At 51.4% G+C, this 27,522-nt stretch overlaps 1 protein-coding gene across 1 annotated transcript; it reads right to left on the bottom strand.

Moving 5' to 3' along the window:
• Positions 1 to 1,074: 1,074 nt before the first annotated feature.
• On the bottom strand, positions 1,075 to 24,277 carry ANKRD13B (ankyrin repeat domain 13B). Its single transcript, XM_063113275.1, has 15 exons — positions 24,085 to 24,277; positions 6,677 to 6,812; positions 6,442 to 6,566; positions 6,313 to 6,358; positions 5,664 to 5,807; positions 5,384 to 5,573; positions 5,238 to 5,304; positions 4,187 to 4,268; positions 3,220 to 3,284; positions 2,857 to 2,987; positions 2,586 to 2,743; positions 2,311 to 2,463; positions 2,021 to 2,184; positions 1,867 to 1,943; positions 1,075 to 1,383 (listed from the first exon to the last, which is right to left on the bottom strand). Exons 1-15 carry the CDS (start codon positions 24,196 to 24,198, stop codon positions 1,155 to 1,157), a joined length of 1,881 nt encoding a protein of 626 aa, XP_062969345.1. The 5' UTR covers positions 24,199 to 24,277; the 3' UTR covers positions 1,075 to 1,154.
• Between the last annotated feature and the right edge of the window lie 3,245 nt (positions 24,278 to 27,522).

Genomic DNA, 27,522 nt, shown 5'->3' with positions numbered 1-27,522 from the left:
CTCCGGTTTGAAGCCTCTTTATTTGTGCCTCAGAGTCAGTCTGGTGCCCCTGGCATCATGGAAGGGGTGGGAGGAGCAGTTTCTCCTGTTTTCTTCCTTCCCTGTTTTGTGTCCCTTCTGAGCCTCACTGGCTGATCCGGGAAGGCCAGTCCGAGAGGCCCGAGACAAGGGTGTGCGGTGGGCCCCTGCCCCTGGCGGGGTCTGTGCTTCTCTGGGTGGGTGAGTTGGGGCAGGGGAGAGCCGGGGGTTAGCACCATTGGATGAAGGGTTTTAGAGTTAGCCCCTCGGTGGGGGCAAGTGGGATGCACACCATAGAGGGCTAGCAGCAGCTGGTGGGAAGGGGTGGGTGGTGGTGCTAGGGCCCTGGGCGACCCCTTTGTAGCCACTCTAGTGTAGGGTCTAGTACTTGCCCCCAGCCCAATACGCCCCCCACTCTCCAAGGCACCATGGGGGAGTCAGGACTTGCCCAGGCCACGGGGCCAACTTGGACACACTCCCTGATCACAAAAACGTGCCTTGGAGACGCAGACTCCAACTTCTGACTGCCCGAGGAAAAACTGGGACCACCCTGAGACTCAGGACGGGTGTGGGAGCTGGGGGAGCCGGGCACCCCGCTAAGTGCACTTGACGCTGAAATGCCGGGGTGGGGGAGGGGCTGGGCCCTTGACGTGCTGGTTTTTGTCTGGGACAAAGCAGCGACACAGCACGCGGGAAGCTCAGCTGCCCCCCCAGGGGTGAAGAGCGGAGATGCAAGGCTTAAGGGGCAGTGTCCTGGAAAGGGGTCAGTGAACAGAGAGGAGGACAGGCCAGAAGGAGCAAGGGATGGGGACAATGCTCCTCTAAGGATTCGTCTCCCCTTCAAGACCTCGCTCCGCCCTTGGACAGATCCAGCCCAGCCGAGCGGGTTGGGGGTCAGGATACAGCAAAGCAGGGGGACCGGGCCGTGCCAGCTGCCTCCAGGGCCCTGGCCTGGAAAGGTACCCCACGCCGGTGCCGAACCTCTCCCCGGTTTCGTGCCTGGTTCGCTGCTCCACCCGCGAGGCGGTGCCTCCAGTCTCCAGCTGCAGCTGGGCAGGCGCGCGGGCTGGGGCGGACCTCGTTGGGGGCCCGGGGATGGTCGCACGTGGTGTGGGCAAGGGGCCCGGCAGGGGGCGCTACTGCTCGGTCAAGGAGAGCCTCAGGATGCGCTCCAGCTCCTCCTCCTCCTGGCGCGCGCGCCGCCGCCTCTCCTCCTGTTCCTGCGCCGAGAGCTCCATGGCCAGCCGCAGTTGTTCGTCGTAGCTCCGGAACACGTGGCCGCCGGAACTCTGGCTCGGGTTGGGCAGAGGGCTGGGTCCTGAGGCTGGGGGCGCAGGCCGGCGCTGAGGCGTGGGCGGGGCGCTCCTGGGGGCGGGAGGATATGTCGAGGGTCCCCAAGCGCACCTGCCCATAAGCGGGGCAGGAGACAGCGTGGAGGCCCCGGGGCAGGACAGACCCACCACCCTCTAGCCTCGCCGCGCTGGCCCCCACCCAGTTGTGGCAGATCCCCAAAGTTCTCTTCCCCGTCCACGGTGGCCCCGAGCATGTGGGCATCTTCCAGGACCTCAGCCCCGACGTCCTGTCTGGTGAGAGCCTGAACTCCAGAAAGCCTGGATCCCTGCTCCCTGCTCGCTGCCGGAGCGCTGCCCACCCACCCCGGAGCCAGGAAAGGGTGGTGGTAGAATCCATCCTGATGCCGGTAGGGTCCCTACTGAGGGCACCACGGTTTCTCTGGGCTCAGTTTGCAGTGTCCTCGGCCAGTGTGACTGGGTGCTGGGGTACTGTGTGCGTGTGCTGTGGGAAGAGGACAGGCATCTCCAAATCCTCTTCGGCCTAGTGGGCACTGACCTGTCCTGTTGACGACCCTCGTAGGACATGGGGTGGGTGCCTGGCTTGCTGTTGGTTAGCGCCTCCCAGATGGTGACCTGGAGGAGGAGGACATGGGCCAGTGAGCTGTGGTGGCACTGCAGTCCTGTGGCCCGGGGCGGCTGCAGGGACGCACCTGGTCATACTCACTGCCCGCCTCAAGCAGGCTCTGCTGGATGGCAAACTGCAACAAGTCATCATCGTCGTCACGGGTTGCCGCCTCTCGCTGGCCACCTAGCACGCTGTAGCCACGTGGGGCCTCGAACAACGCAGGGGAGATCTCGCAGCCGCGGCACGAGGCTGGGGGCGCGGGGCTGGGTGTCAGGCGGGGGTGGGGCATGTGATCTGCTGGGGAAGGCGGGCTCCGAGGGGCCGAGAGGGAAGACGGGGGCGGGGGGTTGCTGGGGGCGGAGTGGGGAGCCTCACTCGTGGAACTGGAGCTGCTGACACTGGAGGAATCGCTGCCTGGAGAAGGGGTCTCGCTGCTCGGGCTGCCTCGCACCGACGGCACCGGCTCGTCACAGCCATTGAGGTTCCCGAAGGTGATGCGGGCGTTGAGGACGTGGAAGATGGGGATTTCTAAGAATGAAGAAGCCATCAGGTGCTGCCACCCACCCCCTCACACCAGCCCCGGCCCCTTGCCACATCTGAAGCCCATCTGCCCACCAGGGGCTGAGGGGAAAGGGAAGTGGGGGTCTCACCAATCTTGACGGGGAAGCCAGGAGGCAAGCGCAGGGTGATGAAGTCCCGGAGCTTGGCAAAAAGCGCATTGCTGACGGCCATGAGGTCAATGATGGGAGCCACCTGCTCACACAGGGACAGGGGATGCTCCTCACACAGCCACAGCTTGGCTTTGAACCTGCCCCCCCAGATCCCAAGGGGTGAGGGAAATTGCAGGAAGCCATGGCCTCCCAGCATCTCCTGGAGCCCCAGCTCTGCCCACCCCTCCCCAGCATTAGCAGGGGGCCTCACTTCTGTGTCTTGGTGGTCATTTCCATGGGGCGGCCCATGTCACGGTTGCCAAGCTCAAAGTTGGGGTTGAAGTATTCTTCTGCAGTGATGGCAGTGGGGTTGGCTTGGCTCAGAGTCTGAGTGATCAGGGTCTGTACCACACAGGGAGGGACCCATGAGCCCTTCTCAGTCCCTGATGCCAAGCCAGCCATTTGGTACCCCAGGGCCCCCAAACTGTCCCCCCTGACAATGTGGAACTAACATGGCCTTCGGCATTGTGGAAAGTAGGTCCACATAAGCCATGCTAAGCAGGATGCCTCCCAAGCCTCCTCGTGAGCCACTACCATACCCCTCCACTTAGGGGCACTCCTGGCACACACTCACCCCATTTTGGGGGCCCCCGTGCTGCTCAGCAATTCCCAGGAAGGACTGCAGAGGTGTCTTACAGCCTACAAGAAATGTGGCATCTTAGAAGACATGGCAGCACCCCCACACTTGGAAGTGACAGTATCCAAGGCTTAGGGAGAAGGCTGAGTCCTGGGTTGGTGGGACTGCTCACCCATACCACATACCTAGGCACCTTCATCTGAAGGTGACTGAGGACTCCAAGGAGCAGAAGCCAGTACCACTACAAGCACAGCTTAAAATTATTGTAAGAATAAAAGGAGACCAGAGTGTGGTGCTGATAACACCAAGGTCCAGGGTTCAATTCCTGTACTGGCTGGCGCCAAAAAAAAAAAAAAAAAAAAAAAAAAAGTAGACCGAGGGCTCAGGAGAAACTTCCCAAAGTGCTGCTTTCCAGGTTGGTAACACTGGATGGTAACCTTTCTACCTTTGGTAAGCAGTTTGGAGGCATGTGCATATATGTGTGTGTTTTCCTTCAGGCGTTTCCATACTAATGACTTCACTTCGTTCCCCCGTGAGGTGGAAATTCTGTCTTTCCACTTCATACAGGGTCACTGATGCCCAGAGAATCAGGTGTGGTATCAATGGGCACACAGAGTCAGTGGCAGGGTCTCCTGACTTTCTACCTAGGGTGTGTCTCACTAAACTAAGCTGGCCAATAAATGGCATCCACGACATTTCTCTCCCCTCCCAAATACAAGGCAGACATTAGCAATTGTAGCATGCCTTTCCACTGAGCCCAAATGCCCAAATGAACCTTAGAATCTTCTTAGCAGTACTCTAGGCAGCCAGTACCAATCATTAGGGCTTGGCACATGAATTGAAATCTATTTTCCTGAATAAACCACCATGACTCTTGCTAGGATGCCATTAGAGATGCTTAAGTGGCAGCTGGTTCCTCCGGTCTTGCAACACCTCCCACCATGGCCTCTGCCTTAGTCATTACCTTTAACCTTGCCCTTGTGCTGTTCTGAAAGATGCTCTGTCCGGGTCCGGGTGATGAGTTCCACATTGGATGCCCCATATACCTGGGGACAGATGAGAAAAGCATTCAGAGACAGCTCTGGTACCTCCACACCCTGCCCCCTAGAGCATGCTGAACACTCCCTGCAAGAAAGAAAGGGTCCTAGAGGGGCTCTTTGCTCCATTCTCCAGGCCTTTGGGCAAGTAAATATACGAAGTCATTTATTCATTCAACAAACATTTTTTGAGGAGCCTTTATGTGCCAGGCATTAATGTGGGCATCAGGGGTACAGGTGAACAAGCCAGTCATGATCCCTGCCCTCCTGAGGCTCACAGTCTAGTTGGAGAGACAAGAACATGGACAGTTATAACTCAGTGTGATACATGCTCTGGTGGGGTAACACAGAGATCTTAGCTCAGCCTACACAGCCAGAGAGGGCTTCCAGGAGGAGACAACACATACAGAACCTTGCAGCATTTGTTACTTCCTTCTTTCATCAGTGGTCACGGAGTGACAGACACAGTCTTCTTAGGGGTAAAGGCCTGGCTTGAGAGTCAGGCGGCCAGGGTCTGAACCCCAGCCCTGTCACTTACAGCTGTGGAACCTTGTACAGGTCACTGACCCAGTCCAAGCCTCCATTTCCTCACCATAAAATGAGCTGATCATCCCTACTTAGTGGAGTCATTGTGAAGATTAAATGTGACACTATGCAAAGGGCTCAGTAAACATCTGTAAAATGGAAATAACAATAGCACCTAGCTGAAAGGGTTGTTGTGAGGACTGAGTGAGTCTGTGTGTGTGCATGTGTGTATACATCTACACATACATTTAAAATGTTAGAACAGTGCCTTGAATGTGAATATAAGTGCCCAAGAAATGCCATTCTCATCAGTGACTGTTAGTCTCATGCCCTTCCCTCCATGCCACACGGCCTCTGCACCTCCAAAGCTGGTGAAGGGTGGTCAGGAACCCCATGCCCAGTTTTCTGTAGGCAAGACTGTGGCCGGGCTGGCACCATGAGCTTCAGCCTCACCTTGGCTTCATACCCATTCACCATCTCGGTCTTCTCACTGCGCCAGCCCAGGATACCAGTCTTGTTCCTGGGGAGGCAGAGCAGTGCAGGTGAGGCAGGCACCCTACCAGGCTGGCTCCAGGCTGACCAAGGCTGTGCCCACCCACCTCTCAAAGGAGATGTTCTTGGTGTCAAGCTGTGTGGTGACGACAGGTGCAGTGAGCCGGCTCAGCACTTGCTCCTCGGTGGGCTGGGCGGCAGCCAGCAGCAGCTCACGGTCCTGCCCGGCCAGCGCAAGCGTCTCTGTGTACACCACCCGGCGGTCATGGTCAATCTCCATGACCACAGCACTCGTGTCTGCCAACCACAGAATAGATGGGGGGTCAGAGGAGGGTGTGGAGCTGTCTCCCACCCTGCCCACCCTGCTCTACCTCCTGCCTGCCTGACCTTGGCCCCTGAAGACGAAGCTGCGGTTCCCCCGCTGCCATGTCATGTGGTCAAAGCCCAGGAGCGTGGTGTCTACTCTCAGGTTCTGCCCACTCTTCCACACTTTGTAGGTGTCACTAGGGCAGATCTTGGATACCAGGGGCACTGGGTAGAAGTGGAGGTCAGAGGTCACTTGGCATTGCCTGGGCCAGCTCAGGGCGTGAGGTCAGGGTTACTGGTGTGGCCAGGAAGGGGTGAGGGAATTGGTGGGAGAGCATCACCTCCTCCAACCACCACCCCCCCAGACAAATATAGGCCACACTCACTCAGATGTGAGCAACCAGAAGTCAGGGACAAGCAGGTCTTAGTCACCAAGTCCCTAGTTTCCACCATTTGTTAATTCATTCACTCGATCTTTCATTCATATTTTCAACAAATATTTATTGAACTATGGGGTACCAGACACTGGGAAAACAACATTGAACAAGACAGGACTCCTGCCCTCTTGCAGCTTACATTTTAGCAAGGGGTAACAGGTAATAAATAAGTAAGCAAATCATTACAGAGTGAAGGAAACAGTAATGGAATCGAGACAGTATGTGGGGCGATCTGGAAAGGCCTAGCTGAGGAGGTGGCAGTGGGCTGAGAGGCCCCCGACCAGCCCTCTTACCCCAGCTGGTGAACTCCCATTTCATCTCCACATAGAAGTCCTGGGCCTGGAGGATGAGAAGCAGAGTGCCTAAGCCTGCACCAGCAGTGGGGCTCCCTCCAGTGGGGAGGCTGGGAGGCTGGGCCTCACCTTGCGCAGCTTCTCCAGGAGCACGGGGATGCCCGCCAGCCGCTTCACTACCCGCTGGTAATCCCGATACCGCAGCACCAGCTGCACCAGCTCCAGGTCCCGGGTACTCACAGCCTCCTGAAGCACTGGGGAAGGGAGGACAATATCACAGGGCAGGACCCTTCAGCCAACCAGATGTGAGTATATGATGATGGGGAAATCCTGGCTGTGGGGCCAGGGTGAGTGGGGGGCCCACCTGTCCAGCCACTGCGATTTTCCCTGCCCACGTCTGCGCCGTGCGCCAGGAGCACACGGGCACACTCGAGGTGACCCAGTGTGGTGGCCAGGTGCAGGGGAGTCCGACCACGGGGATCCAGCTGCTCAATGTCCACCTGGAGAAGGAGGTGAAGACGTAGCCCTGGTCACTTCTGAGGCAGCCAACCTGAAGTGAGCCCCTGGTCACTTCTGCCCAACAGCCCCTGTGCAGGTAGCACCCCCCTGGCTGCCCTGCCTCTCCCACCCCACAAGGCAACATAAAAGACAGACACGATGAGCTGGGGTCAGAGGAGTGGAAAGGGGATAAGACAAGGTAGGACATAACTCTAGCAGAGGTAGTGCCTTCCTCCCTTCCTGTCCACCTAGGTCCCCTGGCTGGATTTCCTCCTCCAACGCCCAGTGGGCTGCCTGTAAAGAATAAGCCTGGGGCTGAAAGGTGGTCCTGAAAGGCTGTTGGCCAAGGAGGGCACCTGAGGACAGACCTATCTGAGGGGTCCCAGACCACACCTTCAGGAAGGATCACCAATGGGCTGGCCAGGTGGCTCAGCTGGTTAGAACCCAGCCTTGTAATGCCAAGGTCATGGGTTCGGATTGCCAGACCAGCCAGCGACCATATAAATAAATAAAGTTCAAAGGCTCCCTTGTGGTGCAGGAGCTTTGAAAAAAAAGAAAAAGTTAGGATCACCAATTTAGATCATTGACATTATCACTGATCATGTACACAGTTACAGTAATACACTGATAGGAATGAAAGAATATGTTCATGGTACAAGTTCCAAGCCATGTCCTGTGCCTGCGGGACACTATGCATTAATGTTTTGTATATATCCTATTATTATTTGGTGAATAGCATGATTACATTGCATGAGGTTTTTGTTGTGTGATAAAAGTATACATTTCAGGAGTCCAGGACTTCTAGTCAAATACAGTGAACTGAGAACATGCATGTAATTTCTCCTCTTCTTCCCAAAACTTCATTAAAATGCCAGTGAAAAAGGCTTCCACCCCAACCATGATGAGATACCTGAAATTACTCTTCCACCATAAACAATAAGAAAACTATTGCTTCAAAATATATGAAATAATTATTTTCAGACATTAGGTAACAGGTAGTCTGGGACTGTGATCCCTGAGGAAAGGGAAACAGACAAGGTGAGCCCTATGACTTCCCTGGATTTCTGCCTGGAGGAACATTCTAGGCTGCTATTCAGGGAAGGGAATCCCCAGCAGAGCATGATGGTCTCCCTGAGTTGAGGAAATAGAGTCAGTATTCCAGGGAGACTGAAGCAGCTGGAAGTTGCAGGACAGAGTTCTGGAAAGGAGTGAGCTAAAAAAAATGACCTACAGAAATCTGCATAGGAGTGCTTCTGAATCTTTGCTGAATACTAAACTTCATATGTGTATAGTGAAACAACGAGACCAGACAAAAAGAAGCAATTAACTGATAAATTCTCAGAGCTCACTGAGGGCAGGGAGACATTCAAGCTCCAACCTGATAGAATGCAGAGTCTTTGTTGATCATCCAGTATGTTCAATACAGACCCCAGAAGAGTTATGCCTTAGGAGTAGGGCTAAATTATCCCTAGAGAAAAGGCTCACCTAGACCCACCCTAATATATTAAAAATCAGCCTCAGAAGGATCAAACTCATTTGCAAATAATTTACTTAGTCTGTCAGAACAAGCCTAATACACTTTAAAGGAAGACAAAATCCAGGTAAGCTTAACATCATAATACTTACAATGTCCAACATCCACTTAAAAATCACTAGATATGCCAAGAAATAGAAAAATTTAACCCATAATAAGTAGAAAAATCATTCAATAAAAATAGACTCAGAAACTATAAAGATGATATACGGCTCAATATGCTCAAGGATTTAAAGAAAAACATGAACAAGATATTCATGAGGAAAGAAATGGGAGACATTAAAAAAGAACCAGTGCAGTATATGCATGTATTGAAACAGTACACTGTACCCCACAAATATGTAGAAGTAAAAGGACTGGCTGGTTAGTCCAGTGGGTTAGAAAGTGTTGTTATAACACCAAGATCAAGAGTTCAGATCCATGTACCAGCCAGCTGGTGCAGAAAAAAAAAATTTTTTTTTTTTCAAAAGATTTTTAAAAATAAAAAAAAGAATTAAAAAATGAACAAAAAGAAGAAAAGAGAAAAAATAAACAAACAAGCAAAAAAGCAAATAAAACAAAAACAAAAAGAATAGATTTTAAAAATAAAATTAAGTAATTAAAGAACCCAATGGGCCATCTAAAGATAACAAGTACAATGAAATGAAAATTTCACTGGGTGGAATTAACAGCAGATTAGACAGTAAAGAATTTAAACAGCAGTAAGTTTGATGGCATAGTAATAAAAGTATCCAAACCTAAGCAAGAGGAGAAAAAAAAATACTGAAAAAAGTTGAAGAGCCTCAGTAATCTGTAAGACACTATTGAGCATTCTAACATATGTGTAATTGGAGTCTCAGAGGACAGGATAAGGGAGCAGGGGAAATAAAATAAATTTAAAGAAATAATGACAAAAACGTTTCCAAATTTGATAAAAACTACTGTAGTGGGTTGAATGGAGGTGCCCCCACCCCCACCCCCCCAAAATGACATCACATCCTAACCCTCCAGAACCTGTGAAGGAGAACTTGTTTGAAAAAAGGGTCTTTGCAGATGTAATTGTTAAGGATCTCAAGATGAGGTCATCCTGGGCCGGCCCGTGGCTCACTCGGTAGAGTGCGGTGTTGATAACACCAAGGCCCCGGGTTCGGATCCCATATATGGATGGCCGGTTCGCTCACTGGCTGAGCGTGGTGCTGACAACACCAAGTCAAGGGTTAAGATCCCCTTACCGGTCATCTTTTAAAAAAAAAAAAAAGATGAGGTCATCCTGGATTATCCAGGTGGCTACTAAATCCAATGACAAGTATCCTTATAAGACACAGAGAGAGGAGAAGGCCACGTGAAGAACAGAGGCAGAAACTGGACTTGTGAAGCTATGGGCCAAGGATGCCGAGAGCCACCAGAAGCTGGAGGAAGTGAGAAAGGACGATCCCCTGGAGCCTTTGGAGAGAGTACAGTCCTGCCAACACCTTGAGTTTAAACTTCTGGCCTCCAGAAATCTGACAATAAATTTTTTTTGTTATAACCCATCCAGTTTTTGGTAATTTATTGTGGAAAATAATATAATGATAAACCCACAGAAGGAAGAAACTCAATGAACTAGCAAGACAAACACAAAGAAAATTACACCAAGGCCCATTATAATCAAATGCTGAAAACTAGTGATAAAAAAAAAAATCTTAAAAGCATTCAAAGAAATAAGACCCTCAATGTATGGAAGAACAAATATTGGAAATACTACCCACTTCTCATCAGAAACTATGCAAGCCAGAAGACAATATAATGAAATCTTTAAAGTGCTGGGGGGAAAACAAAACAAAACAAAATAAGAAAACCTTTCAACCTAGAAGTCTATATCCAGTGAAACTATTCTTCAAAAAGGAAGTGGAAATAAAGAATTTTATGGACAAACAAATGCTATGAGAATTTATTGCCAGACGTGCAGGAAATGTTAAAAGGAGTTCTTCAGGTGGAAAGAAAATGATACCAGATGGAAACCTGGATCTATATAAAGGCGTGACGAGTGCCAAAAATGTTAAATATGTAAGTATAAGAATGTCAATAAAATATTTAAAACCCACAAGGGTGGCTGTGGCGGTTGGCGCAGAGTAGATGAGGTGGAAAAGGCGGCCACTGGGCCTTAGGCAGCCGGGAAACTTGTGGACTTTCCTCTTGCTGTCTCTTAAGGGAGGACCGCTGCTGGTGGCCGGTCGTGGGGGTTGACCGCCACTTTGCCTTTGGCAGGAGAGGCTGCCTCATTTACAGGCAACAGCTTTGAAGTATGAAGCAGGAAAAGAACTGTTTCTTAGCTGCAAAAGCGAGTCTCTAAACAGGGAACACGGCGCCGGGGCTGCTGTTGACGCTGCCAGGATCCCGGAGGCCGGGGCCACGCTGAAGGTGGCCAGCTGCCCTATTCAGGATTCGAGGTTTCAGGCCGGCATAAAAGAAGATTCCTGGGAATGCCTGAGCCGTGCCGCGGGATTGAGTGAGCAGCCCGAGGCGGCGGCGGCTGAGAACGGGGACGGTGACAATGCAGAGGCAGAGAGGGAGCCGCCTGGCCCAGCACAGCCCGGTGAGTGACCCACAGCCCGGCCCTTCGAGTGACCCCCGGCCCGGCCCTGCTCGGGGGGTGGACGCCCGCCCGGCTTCCGCCTACCCCACCGGGACACTCACCAGCCCTGGGGCTGCCTCCATTTTCTCAGGTGGTGGTGGCTCCAGCCAGGCTTGACCAAGCCTGTCCTGCTCGCCCGGCTCGGCTCCTCACTGAGCCTTCCGACTTCCTTGCCCTGGCGCGGGGCTTCCCAGGGCCTGCGGGCCAGCCTCCCTTCCCACTCCCTCCACGGTACTCTGGTGGGGCTGGTGGCATGGGGCGTCCCCGACCAGCGTCAGGAGGGCAAGGAAATACAGGCTGGGCCAACTGTCACTCCACCAAACCCTGGGCTCCGGCCCCCGGTAAACTTCCTGTTACCGGGAGGCAGATACCATCTCTGTGGCCACCAGTTCGGAAAAACGCCTAACCGATTTCTGGTTAGGAATAGTGTGGTCGGAGAGTTCCCGAGTTCGCTTGAACTTGCTGGAGAGCTGAATGCAGATGGGCACCGGACTCGGTCCGTGCCAGTGGGAATCAAAGGTGAACTGTGTGCTGCAGGCTCCTCCCCCAAGGAGCTCACACTTTGGTGTGGGAGATAAGACAAGTACACAAATAACCGCGATACCAGGAGGAAGGTGATAAGTCCCGAGAAAGATCTACACAGTGCTACAAAGGCACCCAGAGCAACCGGTCGTCTGCGCCTAGCAGAAACCTGGTAGACTTCCTGGGCAAGGCAGTGCCGAGCAGGGTCTTGAAGGCCCAGCTGATAGACAAGGACTGCAAAAGACACGTCCCAGCCCAGCCAAGTGCACACAGAGCGGGGAGACGTCTGGCTAGGGAGGCGGAGACTCGACAGAAACCACACACCCTGTGGGGTCGCCACTGCACGATCCAACAGCCCGGGCCAGAGCGCACAGAACAGGGAGAAGTCCTGCATGGGAAGTGAAGCTCAGCAGAGACCACACACCCTGCAGTACCGCCCCGTGATCCAGCAGCCCAGCAGAGCCCAAGGCTGACCAGAGAAGTGGCTCCCCGGAGAGGCCCAAGACCCGAGGCAACCACACACACAAGGCACTAAAGGCCAACTGAGCAGTCACGGAGGTAGCCATACCAAATTGGCAACCACAGCAACATCTTAGTTAGTCAATAGTCTCAAACCGGTGGACTGTGAAACCCCCTGCCACAATGAATAAACATAAAAAAAAAGATACCAGAAATACAAAAAATCAAGAAAGTACACCACCAAAAGTTAATAAATCTCAAACTCTAGACCCTATAGAACAAGAAGCCCTTGAAATGACTGACAAGGAATTCCGAGTGATAATTCTAAGGAAACTGAATGAGATACAAGAAAACTCAGCTAGACATCATGATGAAACAAGGAAAAGTATACAGGACCTGAAAGAGGAAATGTACAAGGAAATCAATGTCCTGAAAAAAAATGTAGCAGAACTTGCTGAACTGAAGAAGTTATTCAGCGAAATAAAAAACACAATGGAGAGTTTAACCAGCAGGCTTGCAGAAGTTGAAGAGAGAACCTCTGAACTTGAAGATGGGCTGTTTGAAATAACACAAGCAGACAAAAAGAATGAAAAAAGAATCAAGGACATTGAAGAAAATCTGAGAGAGATATCAGACAACCTTAAGCGATCAAATATCCGAGTCATGGGTATTCCAGAAGGGGAGGAAAATGGAGATTCCATTGAAAACATATTCAACAAAATAGTGGCAGAAAACTTCCCAGGTATAGGAAAAATCACAGATCTTCAGATCCAGGAAGCTCAACGATCTCCAAACGTATTCAACCCAAAAAGGCCTTCTCCAAGACATGTCATAGTCAAATTGGCAAAACTCAGAGACAAAGAGAGAATCTTAAAAGCTGCAAGAGAGAAGCGTCAAATCACCTATAAGGGAGCCCCAATCAGGCTAACATCAGACTTTTCAGCACAAACCCTAAAAGCTAGAAAGGAATGGGATGATATATTCAAAATACTAAAAGACAAAGAATGCCAGCCAAGAATACTCTACCCCCTGCAAGGCTATCCTTCCGAAATGAAGGGCATATTTCTCAGACAAACAAAAACTGCGGGAGTTCACTACCACATGACCACCCTTACAAGAAATCCTTAAGGGAGTACTGGGTTTGGTTCCTGAAAAATAAGTACCACTGCCATAAAAACCCAAGAAAAATCAAAACCCACTAGTATAATAAAAATGGCATTCATGAAGAGAAAACAAACAAACAAAAACTCTATCTACAGCCTAAGGAAACAACAAACACAGAAACCAAACAGTAAATCAGAAAGCAAGGAACAAAAGACACCTAAGACAACCAAACAACCAATAAAATGCTAGCAATAAATCAACACCTTTCAATAACAACTCTTAATGTAAAAGGCTTAAATTCCCCAATCAAAAGACACAGACTGGTTGACTGGATTAAAAAGGAGGACCCAACTATATGCTGCCTACAAGAGACCCACCTCACCCATAAAGACTCACATAGACCAAGAGTGAAAGGATGGAAAAAGATTTACCATGCAAACAGAAAAGAAAAACGAGCTGGAGTAGCTATTCTTATATCTGACAAAATAGACTTTAAACTAAAAACCATAAAAAGAGACAATGAGGGACACTACTTAATGATAAAAGGACTGATCCATCAAGAAGACATAACAATCCTAAATATGTACGCACCCAATGTTGGAGCAGCCAGATTTATAAAACAAACTCTATTAGACCTAAAGAAGGAAATAGACACTAATACCATAATAGCAGGGGACCTGAACACCCCACTGTCAATATTAGACAGATCATCTGGGCAAAGTATCAGTAGAGGAACACAAGATCTAAACAAGACTCTAGACCAATTGGAATTGGCACATATCTACAGAACATTCCATCCAAAAACCTCAGAATATTCATTCTTCTCATCAGCACATGGATCATTCTACAGGATAGATCACATATTAGGTCACAAATCAAGTCTCAGTAAATTCAAAAGCATTGGAATTATCCCATGTATTTTCTCAGACCACAATGGATTAAAACTAGAAATTAATAACAAATGAAACTCTGGAAACTATACAAACACATGGAAATTAAACAGCATTCTACTTAATGACAAATGGGTCCAAGAAGAAATCAAGCAGGAAATCAAAAAATTTATTGAAACTAATGAAAACAATGATACATCATACCAAAACCTGTGGGATACTGCAAAAGCAGTATTGAGGGGGAAATTTATTGCATTAAACGCTCACTTCAGAAGAATGGAAAGATGGCAAGTGAACAACCTAACACTTCACCTTAAAGAACTAGAAAAACAAGAACAATCCAAACCTAAAGTTAGCAGACGGAAAGAAATCATTAAGATCAGAGCAGAACTGAATGAAATTGAAAACCAAAAAACAATTCAAAAGATCAACGAATCAAAAAGTTGGTTTTTTGAAAAGATAAATAAAATTGACAAACCATTAGCATGGCTAACAAAAAAAAGAAGAGAGAAGACTCAAATAACAAAAATTAGGAATGAAAAAGGCGATATTACAACTGATTCATCTGAAATACAAGGAATCATTCGAGACTACTATAAACAACTATACGCCAACAAATTTGAAAATCTGGAGGAAATGGATAAATTTCTGGACACACACAAGCTCCCAAAACTGAACCATGAAGATGTAGAAAATTTGAACAGACCAATAACAATAAAGGAGATTGAAGCTGTTATCAGAAGGCTCCCAACAAAGAAAAGCCCAGGACCAGATGGATTCACAGCAGAATTTTACCAAACATTCAAAGAGGAATTGACACTGATTCTTTACAAACTATTCCAAAAGATTGAAACAGACGCAAATCTCCCAAACTCATTCTATGAAGCAAACATCATCCTGATACCAAAACCAGGTAAATATATAACCAAAAAAGAAAACTACAGGCCGATATCCTTGATGAATATAGATGCAAAAATTCTCACTAAAATACTAGCAAACAGAATACAGCAACACATACGTAAAATTATTCACCACGATCAAGTGGGATTCATCCCTGGGATGCAAGGTTGGTTCAACATACGCAAATCAATAAATGTGATACACCATATTAATAAAGTCAAATACAAGGACCATATTATCATCTCTATAGATGCTGAAAAAGCATTTGATAAAATTCAGCACTCATTCATGACAAAGGCCCTCTATAAGTTAGGTATAGAGGGAAAGTATCTCAACATAATTAAAGCCATATATGACAAACCCACTGCCAATATCATCCTGAATGGGGAAAAGCTGAAAGCTTGTCCTTTAAGAACAGGAACTAGACAAGGATGCCCACTCTCACCACTCCTATTCAACATAGTGTTGGAAGTACTAGCCAGAGCAATCAGAGAAGAGAAGGAAATAAAGGGCATCCAGATTGGAAAAGAGGAAGTCAAACTGTCCCTGTTTGCAGATGACATGATCCTATATATCGAACAGCCTAAAACCTCTACAAAAAAACTCTTGGAATTGATAAATGATTTCAGCACAGTAGCAGGATATAAAATCAACACACAAAAATCAGTAGCATTTCTTTTCTCCAATAGTGAACATGCAGAAAGAGAAATCAAGAAAGCCTGCCCATTTACAATAGCCACCAAAAAAATAAAATACTTAGGAATTGAGTTAACCAAGGATGTGAAAAATCTCTATAATGAGAACTACAAACCACTGCTGAGAGAAATTAGAGAGGATATAAGAAGATGGAAAGATATCCCATGCTCTTGGATTGGAAGAATCAACATAGTGAAAATGTCCATACTACCCAAAGTGATATACAAATTCAATGCAATCCCCATCAAAATTCCAAAGACATTTTTCTCAGAAATGGAAAAAACTATCCAGACATTTATATGGAATAATAAAAGACCATGCCTAGCCAAAGCAATGCTGAGCAAAAGAAATAAAGCTGGAGGCATAACACTACCCGACTTTAAGCTATACTACAAAGCTATAATAACCAAAACAGTATGGTACTGGCATAAAAACAGACACACTGATCAATGGGATAGAATAGAGAATCAAGAAATCAACCCACACACTTACTGCCATCTGATCTCGGACAAAGGCACCAAGCCTATTCACTGGGGAAGGGACTGCCTCTTCAGCAAATAGTGCTGGGATAACTGGATATCCATATGCAGGAGAATGAAACTAGACCCATACCTCTCACCATATACTAAAATCAACTCAAAATGGATTAAGGATTTAAATATACACCCTGAAACAATAAAACTTCTTAAAGAAAACATAGGAGAAACATTCAGGAAATAGGACTGGACACAGACTTCATGAATACGACCCAAAAGCACGGGCAACCAAAGGAAAAATAAACAAATGGGATTATATCAAACTAAAAAGCTTCTGCACAGCAAAAGAAACAATTAACAGAGTTAAAAGACAACCAACAGAGTGGGAGAAAATATTTGCAAAATATACATCTGACAAAGGATTAATATCCAGAATATATAAGGAACTCAAACAACTTTACAAGAAAAAAACAAGCAACCCAATTAAAAAATGGGCAAAAGAGCTAAGTAGGCATTTCTCTAAGGAAGATATACAAATGGCCAACAGACATATGAAAAAATGCTCAACATCACTCACCATCCGGGAAATGCAAATCAAAACTACACTGAGATACCATCTAACCCCAGTTAGGATGGCTAAAATCCAAAAGACTCTGAACGATAAATGCTGGCGAGGTTGCGGAGAAAAAGGAACTCTCATACATTGTTGGTGGGACTGCAAAATGGTGCAGCCTCTATGGAAAATGGTATGGAGGTTCCTCAAACAATTGCAGATAGATCTACCATATGACTCAGCTATCCCACTGTTGGGAATATACCCAGAGGAATGGAAATCATCAAGTCGAAGGCATACCTGTTCCCCAATGTTCATCGCAGCACTCTTTACAATAGCCAAGAGTTGGAACCAGCCCAAATGTCCATCATCGGATGAGTGGATACGGAAAATGTGGTACATCTACACAATGGAATACTACTCAGCTATAAAAACGAATGAAATGCTGCCATTTGCAACAACATGGATGGACCTTGAGAGAATTATATTAAGTGAAACGAGTCAGGCACAGAAAGAGAAATACCACATGTTCTCACTTATTGGTGGGAGTTAAAAATTAATATATAAATTCACACACACACAGACACACACACACACACAAAACCGGTGGGGAGGGAAGAAGATATAACAACCACAATTACTTGAAGTTGATACAACAAGCAAACAGAAAGGACATTGTTGGCGGGGGAGGGAGGAGAGGCAAGAGGGAGGGAGGTTTTGGTGATGGGGAGCAATAATCAGCCACAATGTATATCGACAAAATAAAAGTTTAAAAAAAAAAAAAAGGTAAACAGAAGAAAAAATGAGAAAAAGCTAAGCTAAACATAACAAACTGAGTTATTTGTCTCCACATAATTGAAAATTTACTAATAAATATTTTCCTTTAAGCAAAATAAAAATAAAAATAAAACCCACAAGAATAAAGAGAAGAGATGTCAGGAGATGAGAAATTTCAACACAACTTTAGAACACGGAAAGTGGCTGAGGCATCACAACCAACGGAGGGAGCGGAGGAAGCTGGAACCCAACAGTCACAGAGCGGATCCCCTTGAGTAGCAAGCCAGGTCACCCCCAGCAGCCCCAAAAGGTGCAGGACCTGCAGGCACTGGGAATGGCAGAAGTGGGGATGAAGTTCAGAGCTGAATACAGGGGCGCTGGCTACAATTTAGAACTCCCTAGTCTCCTCTCCAACCTCATAAAGCTGGGAGATGCCCCCCACTTACTCACTGCAGGACGCCAGGGGTTCATTCACTATAATGGGCATGAGATGTGCTGAACTCAGGGACATTGGCCACTGCCACGGATGAGGTCACAAGGCTGAAACTGACAACAAGTGAAACCCCAGTTCCTTCCCTGCCTTGGATCCTGAACCACTGGCAGCCAGACTGCAACACCACCACCTCTATCCAAGCAGGAGCTTTGAGAATTCTTCCTTGGAGAGACTAAAGGCCCCAAAGATCTCTGAACACAGACATTTGGGGTGTTACAATGAGCAGAACGTCTTGTCACCCAATCATCTCACAGTGGTGTCCATACATCAGTAAATTCCACATGCCCATTCTTAAATATGCCCCAATAGCCCGGGGAAACTGGACACTTAAGAAAAGCTTCCAACATAAAATAAACCAAAACATACAACTAGATGCTAAAAACTCAGAGGAAACTCTGTCGATGCAGGGAAGCAAAGAAAACTTTTTGAGGGGGAAATGGATTCCTTAAATCCTCAGGAAAATGTGAAAAGATCATTGAAGTCATGAAACAAATGGGACACCCTAGCTTCCCACGACTTCTCCTGCTCTTTCCCTTGCCTTCTTCACTCCACAAGTGACTTTCTTCACCTCTCCTTGCTTTCTTCATTCCTGGACAGCTGCACCTGCCCCAATTCTCCCATCACAGTAAACAGTATCTCAATTCACTCCATTTTCAGGTAAAAAAAAAAAAAAAAAAAAAAAAAACTTTGGAACTTGTCTTTATCTCTTCTCTTTCCCTCACTCTCCATATCTAATCCATCAGCAAAACCTGTAGACTCTACCTTCAAGATAGATCTAGAACACCAAGGTCAAGGATTCAGATCCCCATACTGGTCAGCCACCAAAGAAACAGAAAAATAAACAAAAAAAGAAAATAGATCTAGAGTCCTCTCAGTTTTCACCACCTTCAAGCTACCATCCTTGTCACAGCATCTCACCTGGTGGACTCCCTGGTCTCTTTATTCCTCTCTGGACTCCTGAGGTCTGTTCTAAACACACCATGGCAACGAAAGTGACCCTTTGAAATGTTACTCAGGTCCTGACACTCTCGAGCTCAAAACCTTCCCGTGGCTTCCCATCAGGTTAGCACAGAAGCCCACGGCCCTGGGCTTCTCGTGGAACTCAAGTGTTCTCCCTCCTCCACTCCTGCCACTGGCCTTCCCTGGAACAATCTTCTCCTGGATGCTCTAGAGAGCCACAAAGCTCTCCCCCTCAGTTCATTCATGTTGCCACTCAATGTCACCTCCTTAGAAAAGCATGCTCTGAAAACCCATCTGAGATGACAGTTGCTATTTATCTGTCTATTGCTCCTTATCCTGCTTTAGTTCTCTAACATCCAATTGCTTGTTTATTTTTTCATTATTACATTCACCTATAACATAAGCCTTACAAGGCAGGGTCCCTCTCTGTTCTGTTCACTGCTAGCTCCCCAGCCCCTGGGCAGCACCTGGCACATAACTGGTGCTTAATAAGTATCTCTTAATCAAATTCATAGATGACTATATTGAGGGGATGTGCAGAGGGGAAGGTAATGAAGTGTAAAATGGATACACCAAGAAATAGGTGCAGAAGTATATTGTGTAAACAACAAAAGAAAGAGCCCAAAGAGTTCAAAGGGGTCGCCTCCAGGGAATGAGTTGGGGAGGTGGAGGGTAGAGTGAGGAATGCTGCTCTTCATTATAAGCCTTCTAGCAACAGTTAATATTTTAAAACTTGAGAATGAACTCCCTTGTCAAAAATAAAACATTTTAAATAATTTAAATTATTTATATAACTTTTATAACCCTGTGTTGGCATTTCTTCATTTTTAAGTATAGTAGAAACCTCAAAAAAAAAAAAGTATGACTGGCCCTTTGCACCTCTGAGCTGTGGCTTGGAGATGTGAGGGGTCCCCTGCTGCTCCTGCATCGGCTCCCCACAGAGAAGGGGAACCCCTACTTACTCTTTGAGTATCATGGTTGGTCTGGGCCCCCAGGTCCCAACCTGAGTGAAGGTCAGAGCCTGGGGTGGGAGTGGTAGAAGATCCTCAGCTTTGGAGCTGGCTAAGGAAGTCAGGAGGAGGCCTACCCATGGGACTGCCCCAGCTGCCGCTGCTGCTGCTAACAAGGCCCCAGGGAGCTGGCAGGGCACCCTGCCCGGCCCCAGAGCTCCACAAGCTGCCTGCCACTCCCCCCCTCAGGTGTCTCAGCTCCAGGCTTCAAAGAGAGGCTGGCACTGCCCAGGGGACCTCACCACCCCCACTTCCCAGGAGTGCTCCCGAACAGCCCTCCCTAGGGCACTGCTGTTTTCCAGGGCCAACGTGGACCCCCCTATACCAGCCAAGCCCCAAAGAAGCTCTTTCACCTGGCCAGAACAGGGCCTGTAGTGCAAGTGGCACCTTGCCCTGAGCCCAGGTGGCAGAATTCATTAACCTCCTCAGCAAAGGCCTACAGCTATTTAATTGCTGGAAAGAAAAGGTTTCCCCTGAAACCCAACACTCAGCTGTCCCCACCAAGAGAACAGAGACTCCACACCCCAGCAGGCCTCAGCTGGAGTCAGAGCTGGGGTCTCTGGAGCTTAGGAGCTGGGGCTCCCTGTGTGCATGCACACACACGTCCATGCTAGTGTGCACAGGGTACCATAAGGGTGCACACTCACATGTACTTCTGCCTGCACATACCCAGTACATGTGCATCCTTAAGCATGCAAGCACATGCATGCCCAGCTGACCTCTGACACTGCAAGAGTCTACTCATGTGTAACACACATGTTGGTTGCCAGCATATCTACACATGAATATCCCTCACACCCACATGCACCAGGGTATTTTTTAAACTCCTTAGCATTAGCAGAATCCTTTTGTCAAGTGAAATCTTAAAAGCACACACCAAACCTATAGACTGAACATGGGTGCCAGAGAAGCAGGGTGAGGGACCAGAGCGTGCGTGGGGCCTTGCCTGCTCAGCCCCTTCGCAGCCGCCAGGAAGACAGCCAGAGTCTGGTATGGGACAAGTATGTGTCTGTGGGGACAAGTATGCTGGAGTTCCCTCAGGGGGAGGGAGGCAGGATGCTTCCCCAAGCTGAGCAGGAGGCTACAGGCGAGCGGGCGGGTGGGGGCAGCACCCAGCTAATGCTCCCTCCGCCCTTTCCATCGCACCGCATGCAACCCCTCCCTCTCATCCCAGAACACATTGATTTTTGGTTTCTGGGGTTTGTGGCTCCCTCTCCTGAGCTTCCTAGCTCACCAGATGTGGTGATGCCCCACACTCAGGACTGCCCACTTTAGGGGGAGGGAGGGACAACAGGTGCTCCCCAAGGTCCTGGATGACTGGCATCTTCTGTCTGAGCATTTGGGGCCCCACAACCCCATCTCATCTACCAGGTCAGAAGGACAAATGGGGAAAGCAGGAAAGAGGACGACGGCAGAGGCAGCCCCAGAAAGATGGAACATGTTTCGCTGGGACCACAATGTGGTCCCCTTCAGAGTTCCTGTTGCCAGGGGAAGAATCCCACTGCCCTGGAGCTCCCAGGGAGCTGTATGGTCTAACCCTGCTCCCCACCCCCAGGGAACACCAGGGACTCGTGACTCCAGAACCAAGGCCATGCTCAGCTGACTGTGCCAACCTTGGGGCCGTGCCCGAAAAGGGGGAACTGGCATATCTTTTGGCCTATACCCCCTGCCCCTCCTAGCCTGGCAGGGCCTGTGCATGGCAGGAAGCATGGCGCCAGCAGCCACAGCACTGCCGGGTGCAAGTGAGGGGTGGTCGTGGCCCTCTCCCTTCACCAAAGCACCTCCTCCCTGTCCAGTACTCCCTGCTTCCAGCCCCTGGAAGAGCTACCAGGGGGCTGGCAAAGCCCATTAACCTGCTCTGAAGGCTGCCATGCTATCCCCCTCCTCAGCCAGCTGGCATTGCCAAGCCTGCCCACAGGAGGGCCTCTGCGGGGCTTTCTTGGAGTGAAGAAAAGGCAGCTATGCCAAGCGGAGACCAGGGTAACCCAGCTGCTGAGTGCTTGAGGAAAGCCTGGCTGTTTTCTGTGGCGACTAGTGCCAGGAGGAGCAGAGGTCAGGGACCCCTGCTAGGATGCCAAGGGTTGGCAGGGGTTTCATCATGATGTTTTGTGGATGCCCCAGGTGCATCTCCTGCCAGAACAGAGCCTGATGCCCCAAGGACTAGGCAGTGCACATCTGGATGCAGGCATCACTCTGGGTCAGTCCTGGAGTTGGCCTACGGCCAGGGCCCTCTCCCACACAGACTGATCAGCATTCCCCTTCTTGGCACCTCTGAGAGAAGGAGAGAACAGGCCTGGCTCCTTTGTGGCTGAGCGAGGGTTAACCTCCACGGGTGCCCTATATTCCCCCATATCCATTTCAAAGAGACATTAACTCACCAAGACCAGGACAGGGATGAACCTGGTACCTGGTTTCTATGGCAGCCTGAGGGGAGGGGAAGATGAACATACTCAGCAGCCCCAAACCACCTCTCTCTGCAGCAGCTCCAGTGCCCCCACCCCAATCTTACCCCAGCAAGATGGCTGCGGACTTCAGGACTATCAGAGAGAGGCCTAAGTGAAAAAGTCTTTTCTTCCATGTCATCTGCCTCTCTCCAGTCTCTGCAGGAAAAGGACCCCCCAATCTTCAGGCAAGGGAGTGGGACTGAGGCATTCTGAAGATTCAGTCTCTAGCCTTGTGCTTAACAATCCCTGGACCTTCTGGAAGTTCCTTGCAGATCAAACTTAGATCCCTTGAGCTGTAACCTCTGTCAGAGCCTTGTCTTCTTTCACAGAGGAGGGGAAAGCAGAGAAGAGCCAGAAGAGACTGAACTGTGTCTTAGAACTGTCTGTGTCTTAGCTCCCCACACATCATCAGAACAGAGTCTCCTCGAGGGCAGGGGCTGGAGCCTTATTTGTTCATCTTTGCTTCCCCAGGGCACTCTGACTTCGCACCCTTTACCAGGCTTCTTGGCTGCAAACCACTTCCCTTGTGACAGATAAATAGAGACACAGACTGAGGAGCAACTTGGAGAATACTTGTGTAAGCAGAGGTAGAAAGGAAGTGGACACCCAGACCAGCCCAGGGGCTTGCAGGCTCAGGTCAGCCCCATATTTACTGGGACTACTAAGCAGAGCTGGATGCCATGCTGTCCCGGAGGGTCCACTGTGAACTTCAGAGACATACCCGAGCCCTCACTGTCTGATGTTCTGCCCTCCATCTCCACTCTTGCCTTGGGAATTGGACAGCTCTTCAGACTGAACTTCCTGGGACTCAGGCAGTGGCCCTCAGAATGTAACCCCCCACAGCCCATGGCCCCAGGGTCTCAGACCCAGACCAAGTCTAGAGGTGTCACCCTGAGGCAATCCAGAGCAGGCTGGGCCCAGCACTGGCTCCTGCGGCCCAGCCTAAAGGGTGGATCCTCTATGCCACGAGTGCCTACCTGTGGCCTGGGTGCCAAGGGTAGAGCTGGGGATTATCTGTGGCCTGTGCCTGTCTTTGTACTGAAGAATGGCCAGAAGACCCTACCCCTTCTCCTGTTTTCTTAGAGGCCACTGCCCAGCCTAAAGCTAGCTGACCCACCTGTCCCCACTGACTAGCAGGAACCAAGGAGCCCACTGTGTGTGCAGAACCTCAAGTTCTGCCTGTGCCCAGTGCCCCTAGCTCCCTCAGCGACTAGAAGCCAGGCCCCAGCACCACAGGGTAGGAGAGCGCCTTTCAGCACCTGGACAAGGCCCTTGGGGCTGCCCGAGAGGGTCTTTCTCCACTCCCGGTTCCTGAAGCCGGGGCTGGAGTCTGAGGGCTCCAGGGGCTCTGCCCAGTCAGAGCGAAGAGAGAAAGCGCTCACCAGGAGAGGAGGGGGCACTGGGTGGGGCGGGGGTGCCTGGGAGCGTCACACAGCCTATTCCCGGATCCCTCACCTGTGGCCCCCTCCCCACGCAGGCCTTCCCCACCTCCGCACACTCACGCGGGAGGTGTCGCCGCTCGACGGAGTGAGGCGGCCTCTCCCACCACATGCAGCACACACCGAGCCGGCAGCCCCTCCCCGCAGCCCGCACTGCCCCAGCGGAGGAGGGGCACAGTGTCCCCTACCCCCATCTGGGAGGGTCCGGAACACGTGTGGGCCGCCCGTCCCGGCCGGAGGGGAGCGGGCGGGGGCCGCTCCCATCACCCTCTCTCCCGGTCAACAAGCACAAAAGCCGCGGTTGCAAACAAAGAAGCGCTGCAAACTCGCCGGGGAGGCGGGACAGCTCGCGCCGCGCCCCCTCCCCACGCCGGACGGGCGTGCCCGCCTGGGGTCCCCGCGGCGCCCCCGACGGCGCTCTTACCTGGCCGGCGCGGACCTCCTTCTCCAGCTCGCGGTGGCGGTTGTGCCACACGAGGTAGTGTAGCGGGTACTTGCCCTCGGGCCCCTTCCTGGCGGAGGCGTTGGCGGGGATCATCGCCCGCTCCTCATGCCGGGGCCGCGGCGCCCGGCCCGGGAGGAGGGACGGCGCCGGAGCCGGGGCCCGGGGCCGCGGGGCGGGGGGCCGGCGCTGCCTGCTCGCAGGGCTGCGGCTCCGGCATGTGCGAGCCCCGGCGGCGGCGGCGGGCGGGGGCGGCGCGCCCGGCGCGGAGCGGGCGGAGCGGGCGGCGCGGGCGGCGCGGGCGGCGGGCGTCCTCGCGAGGCGGCGGCGGCGGCGGCGGCGGCGGCGGGCGGCGCGGAGAGGCCCCCACCCGCCCGGGGAGGGAGCGGGCACTTGGCGGGCGGCGCGGAGTCGCGCCTCGCCTCCCACACCCCCGCACACAAAGACGCCGCTCGGCGGAGGAGCCGGCGGCCGCAGCGGGCACGGGGGCGCACCGGGCGCGGGCCCGGGGACGCCGTCGCCGCAGGGACGCGCGCCCGCAGCCCCCGGCTCCCCGCAGCCGCATAGCCCGGCCCTCAGCCCGAGCGGCCGGCGAGGGATGCGGGGATTCAGGGGAGGAGGGGGACCGGGTGTCCCCGGCAGAGCGAGTTACAGCTCGGCCCCGTGGCATCATGGGGCTTGTAGTCCGCCCTTGGAACTGGGGGTGGCAGGTGGCCGGAGAGTGTCCTGCACTGTCCCCTGAGCCCATGAGAGGGTAGGCAGGGAGTCAGGCCTGAACGAAACGGGGGCAGTGCCCTTACGCCAGGTGGCGTTGGGGCGCATCTCCACCGCCGGCATTTTGCCTTTTGCTGGGGAGGGAGGGAGGAAGCCTTGCTCGTTTGGGGGCCGGAGGGAGGTGTGGCCTTCAGAATTGAGTTTGGGCCCCAGGGTTCCTGAGAAGGGATCTGGGTTCCTGAGAAGGGATCTGGATTCCCAGAAGAGACTTCTGAAAAGGGTGCGGGGCATGCGTATCAAGGGTCATTGGAGCAGTTAGGGTCTGGCACCTGAAATATTTCTCAGGAGTCTTCCCTGCCTGCTTAGAAAATTAAACTCTATCTTCCACACATGACATTGGAAAGAGAACGTCCAGTAAGGCGGGGAGGACAGTCCCTCCCCCCATACACTGTCCTCAGCAAGAATCAGAGTGAGGTTGGACACAGAAAGCAGCAGGTGGCAGCTCCCCACCTCCACCCCGTGGGGTCCCCTCAAGAGGAGAAGTGACTGATTCCAGAGACTCTCGCCTTCCTGAATGACCCCAGGGCAGAGCGGTCCTTCCAGAAAGGTCCCTGCTGAGGGTGTGGTAAGTGAAATCGGCCTCGGGGCCGCCAATTGCAAGGGGGCTGGGAGGATGGAGATGCTTGGTCTAGTTCTGGGGGAGGAGGAACTGTGGTGTCAGAGAGACCCGAGTTCGAACACCTCCCTACTAACTTCCTGACCTTAAGCAAATTGCTTAATTTTTTTCCCAGTTTCTCAGTCCACGCTCCTCTAAAACGAGACTCTGGGTACTACCTCCTGGGGTGAGCTAAGGACAGTAACTGCCCTGGTAACGGCGCCTGCCTCCTCCCAGCAGGCGGACTGAGACAGGGGGCGGGACCAGACACGGTGCCTTCTCGAGCCCACCTCAGAGCAAGGCAGGAACGAGGGATTCCACATCAGCCCTACTCAGAACAGCAATCCAAGAAGTGTTTGTGTGGGAGGTGCCAGCAAAAGCTTGCAAACTCCCCGCGCCTCTCTCAGGTTTCTTTGTGCGGCCTTCTCTCCTTCCTCCTCCACACCCTGCGGTGCCAAGCCCCGGCGGGAAAGGGATGAGGGGGGAGCGGACTGCCTCGCCCCTTTCTCTAGCCTGGGCGGAGCCAGCTGGCGTCTCCCGGAGCCCGGGACAGCTGCCCGCCTCCACCACGAGGGGTCAGCAGAGTGTCGTGGCTGCAGCCAAAGTTGGGGAGCGAGCTGGGGCGGGGGAGGGGCGCCTAGGAGTGGCCGGGAGAATGCCTGTACATTTCCTGATTAAATTGTTTTTAGACCCCTGTGTGATTCCACTTTAGCTGTCCTGTTTCCTGGGGTGGTGACATCTCCACAAGGAAATCCAGAAACCCTTTTATCCCCAGCCCCAAGCCCAGAAACTTGGCTGTGACGGTGCTGAGGGTTTGGGACAAAGTTTGTACAGTATGTCCATGCCAGGGCCACTCCCAGGCAGTCCTCGGGTCAACCAGGAGATGGGGAGGACGCAGAACGGGTTGAATCATCCTCCTTCCCCTGCACAGCCCAGGAGCCAAAGATGGGGGATGTCAGCCTGGATTCGGGGGGAACTGTCCTCTGAGAAGCTGGGTTCCCTTTTTGCCAGGCGGCCATAGACACTAAACCCAGGTCGCTTTTCCTCCGGACTGGGCGCCTGGCTGCCACGTGCTCGAGACGCACCCACAGAGCCGGGAAACAAAGACATCCAAGCGGCAGGACTGCCAGCGGCCGCCTCGACATTTAATAAATGAAATTCCATAGCTAGGAGTCGATCGGGGGTGAACGGGCGGCCACCGCTCGTGGGCTGCGCGCCCAGTACGGGCTGCCAGGCCACTCCTCCCGCCCTCCCCACCCCCACCCCCGCCCCCGGCTGGGGCCACCAAGACCGTGGACTCCTTGGTGCGGGTGCAGCACGGGGCGGCAGGTGGCGTTCCCCCCACCCCCATCCGCGAGGTATCTATGCTCGCAGAAGCCCCACCAGATGAGCGGCTGGCTGTTGGGTGTAGGGGGAGGGGAGGCCTGCAAGATTTTTTAAAGGTACGATTATAAATATATCTTGTGAGGGCCAGCCCGTGGCTCACTCGGGAGAGTGCGGTGCTGATAAATATATCTTGTGGATCGCGATTTCAAACAAACTTGTCAATCTGGGTTGCAGCGAAAGGCGATGGAGGCAGCTTTGCATGTATTTCGGGTGGTGTGACTCATGTGCATTACTTGTCTTCTGCCCACCCACAAGTCACTGCCGCTCTGGCACCGCTGGGACAAATCGACCAACTCGGGCCCCCCTGCCCAAGGACTCCCCTCTCTCCCTTGTTACACAGCAGGAGGCTTTGACGCTAGGGGAGCCGTCTTTTAAATGTGTCACCACTGACCTGGCTCCCAGGCCCGGTCCTGGGCACCCGTGCCCTCTCTCCACAAGCAGAGCGTCCCAGCCTTTTGCTGCTGCAGGGGCGGGGGCTGGGTGCACGCCGGGCACACGTGTATGGGGGAGCATGCTCAGTGCTGGGGTACACCCACGTGCGGTCTGCATCTCGACTCCCCGCCCCCCACCCACGCCCTCCCCTGCCTCTTTGTGAAGTACACGAAGAAAGACTGTCACAAGAAATGACCCCTGTATACTACATGCACACGCTCTGGACACACGCC

The sequence above is a fragment of the Cynocephalus volans genome, chromosome 10 (genome assembly GCF_027409185.1).
Source record: "Cynocephalus volans isolate mCynVol1 chromosome 10, mCynVol1.pri, whole genome shotgun sequence".
NCBI classification, from domain to species: Eukaryota; Metazoa; Chordata; class Mammalia; order Dermoptera; family Cynocephalidae; genus Cynocephalus; species Cynocephalus volans.
Note: the sequence above shows the minus strand (reverse complement) of the source record. Positions and strands in the feature narration are given on the sequence as shown.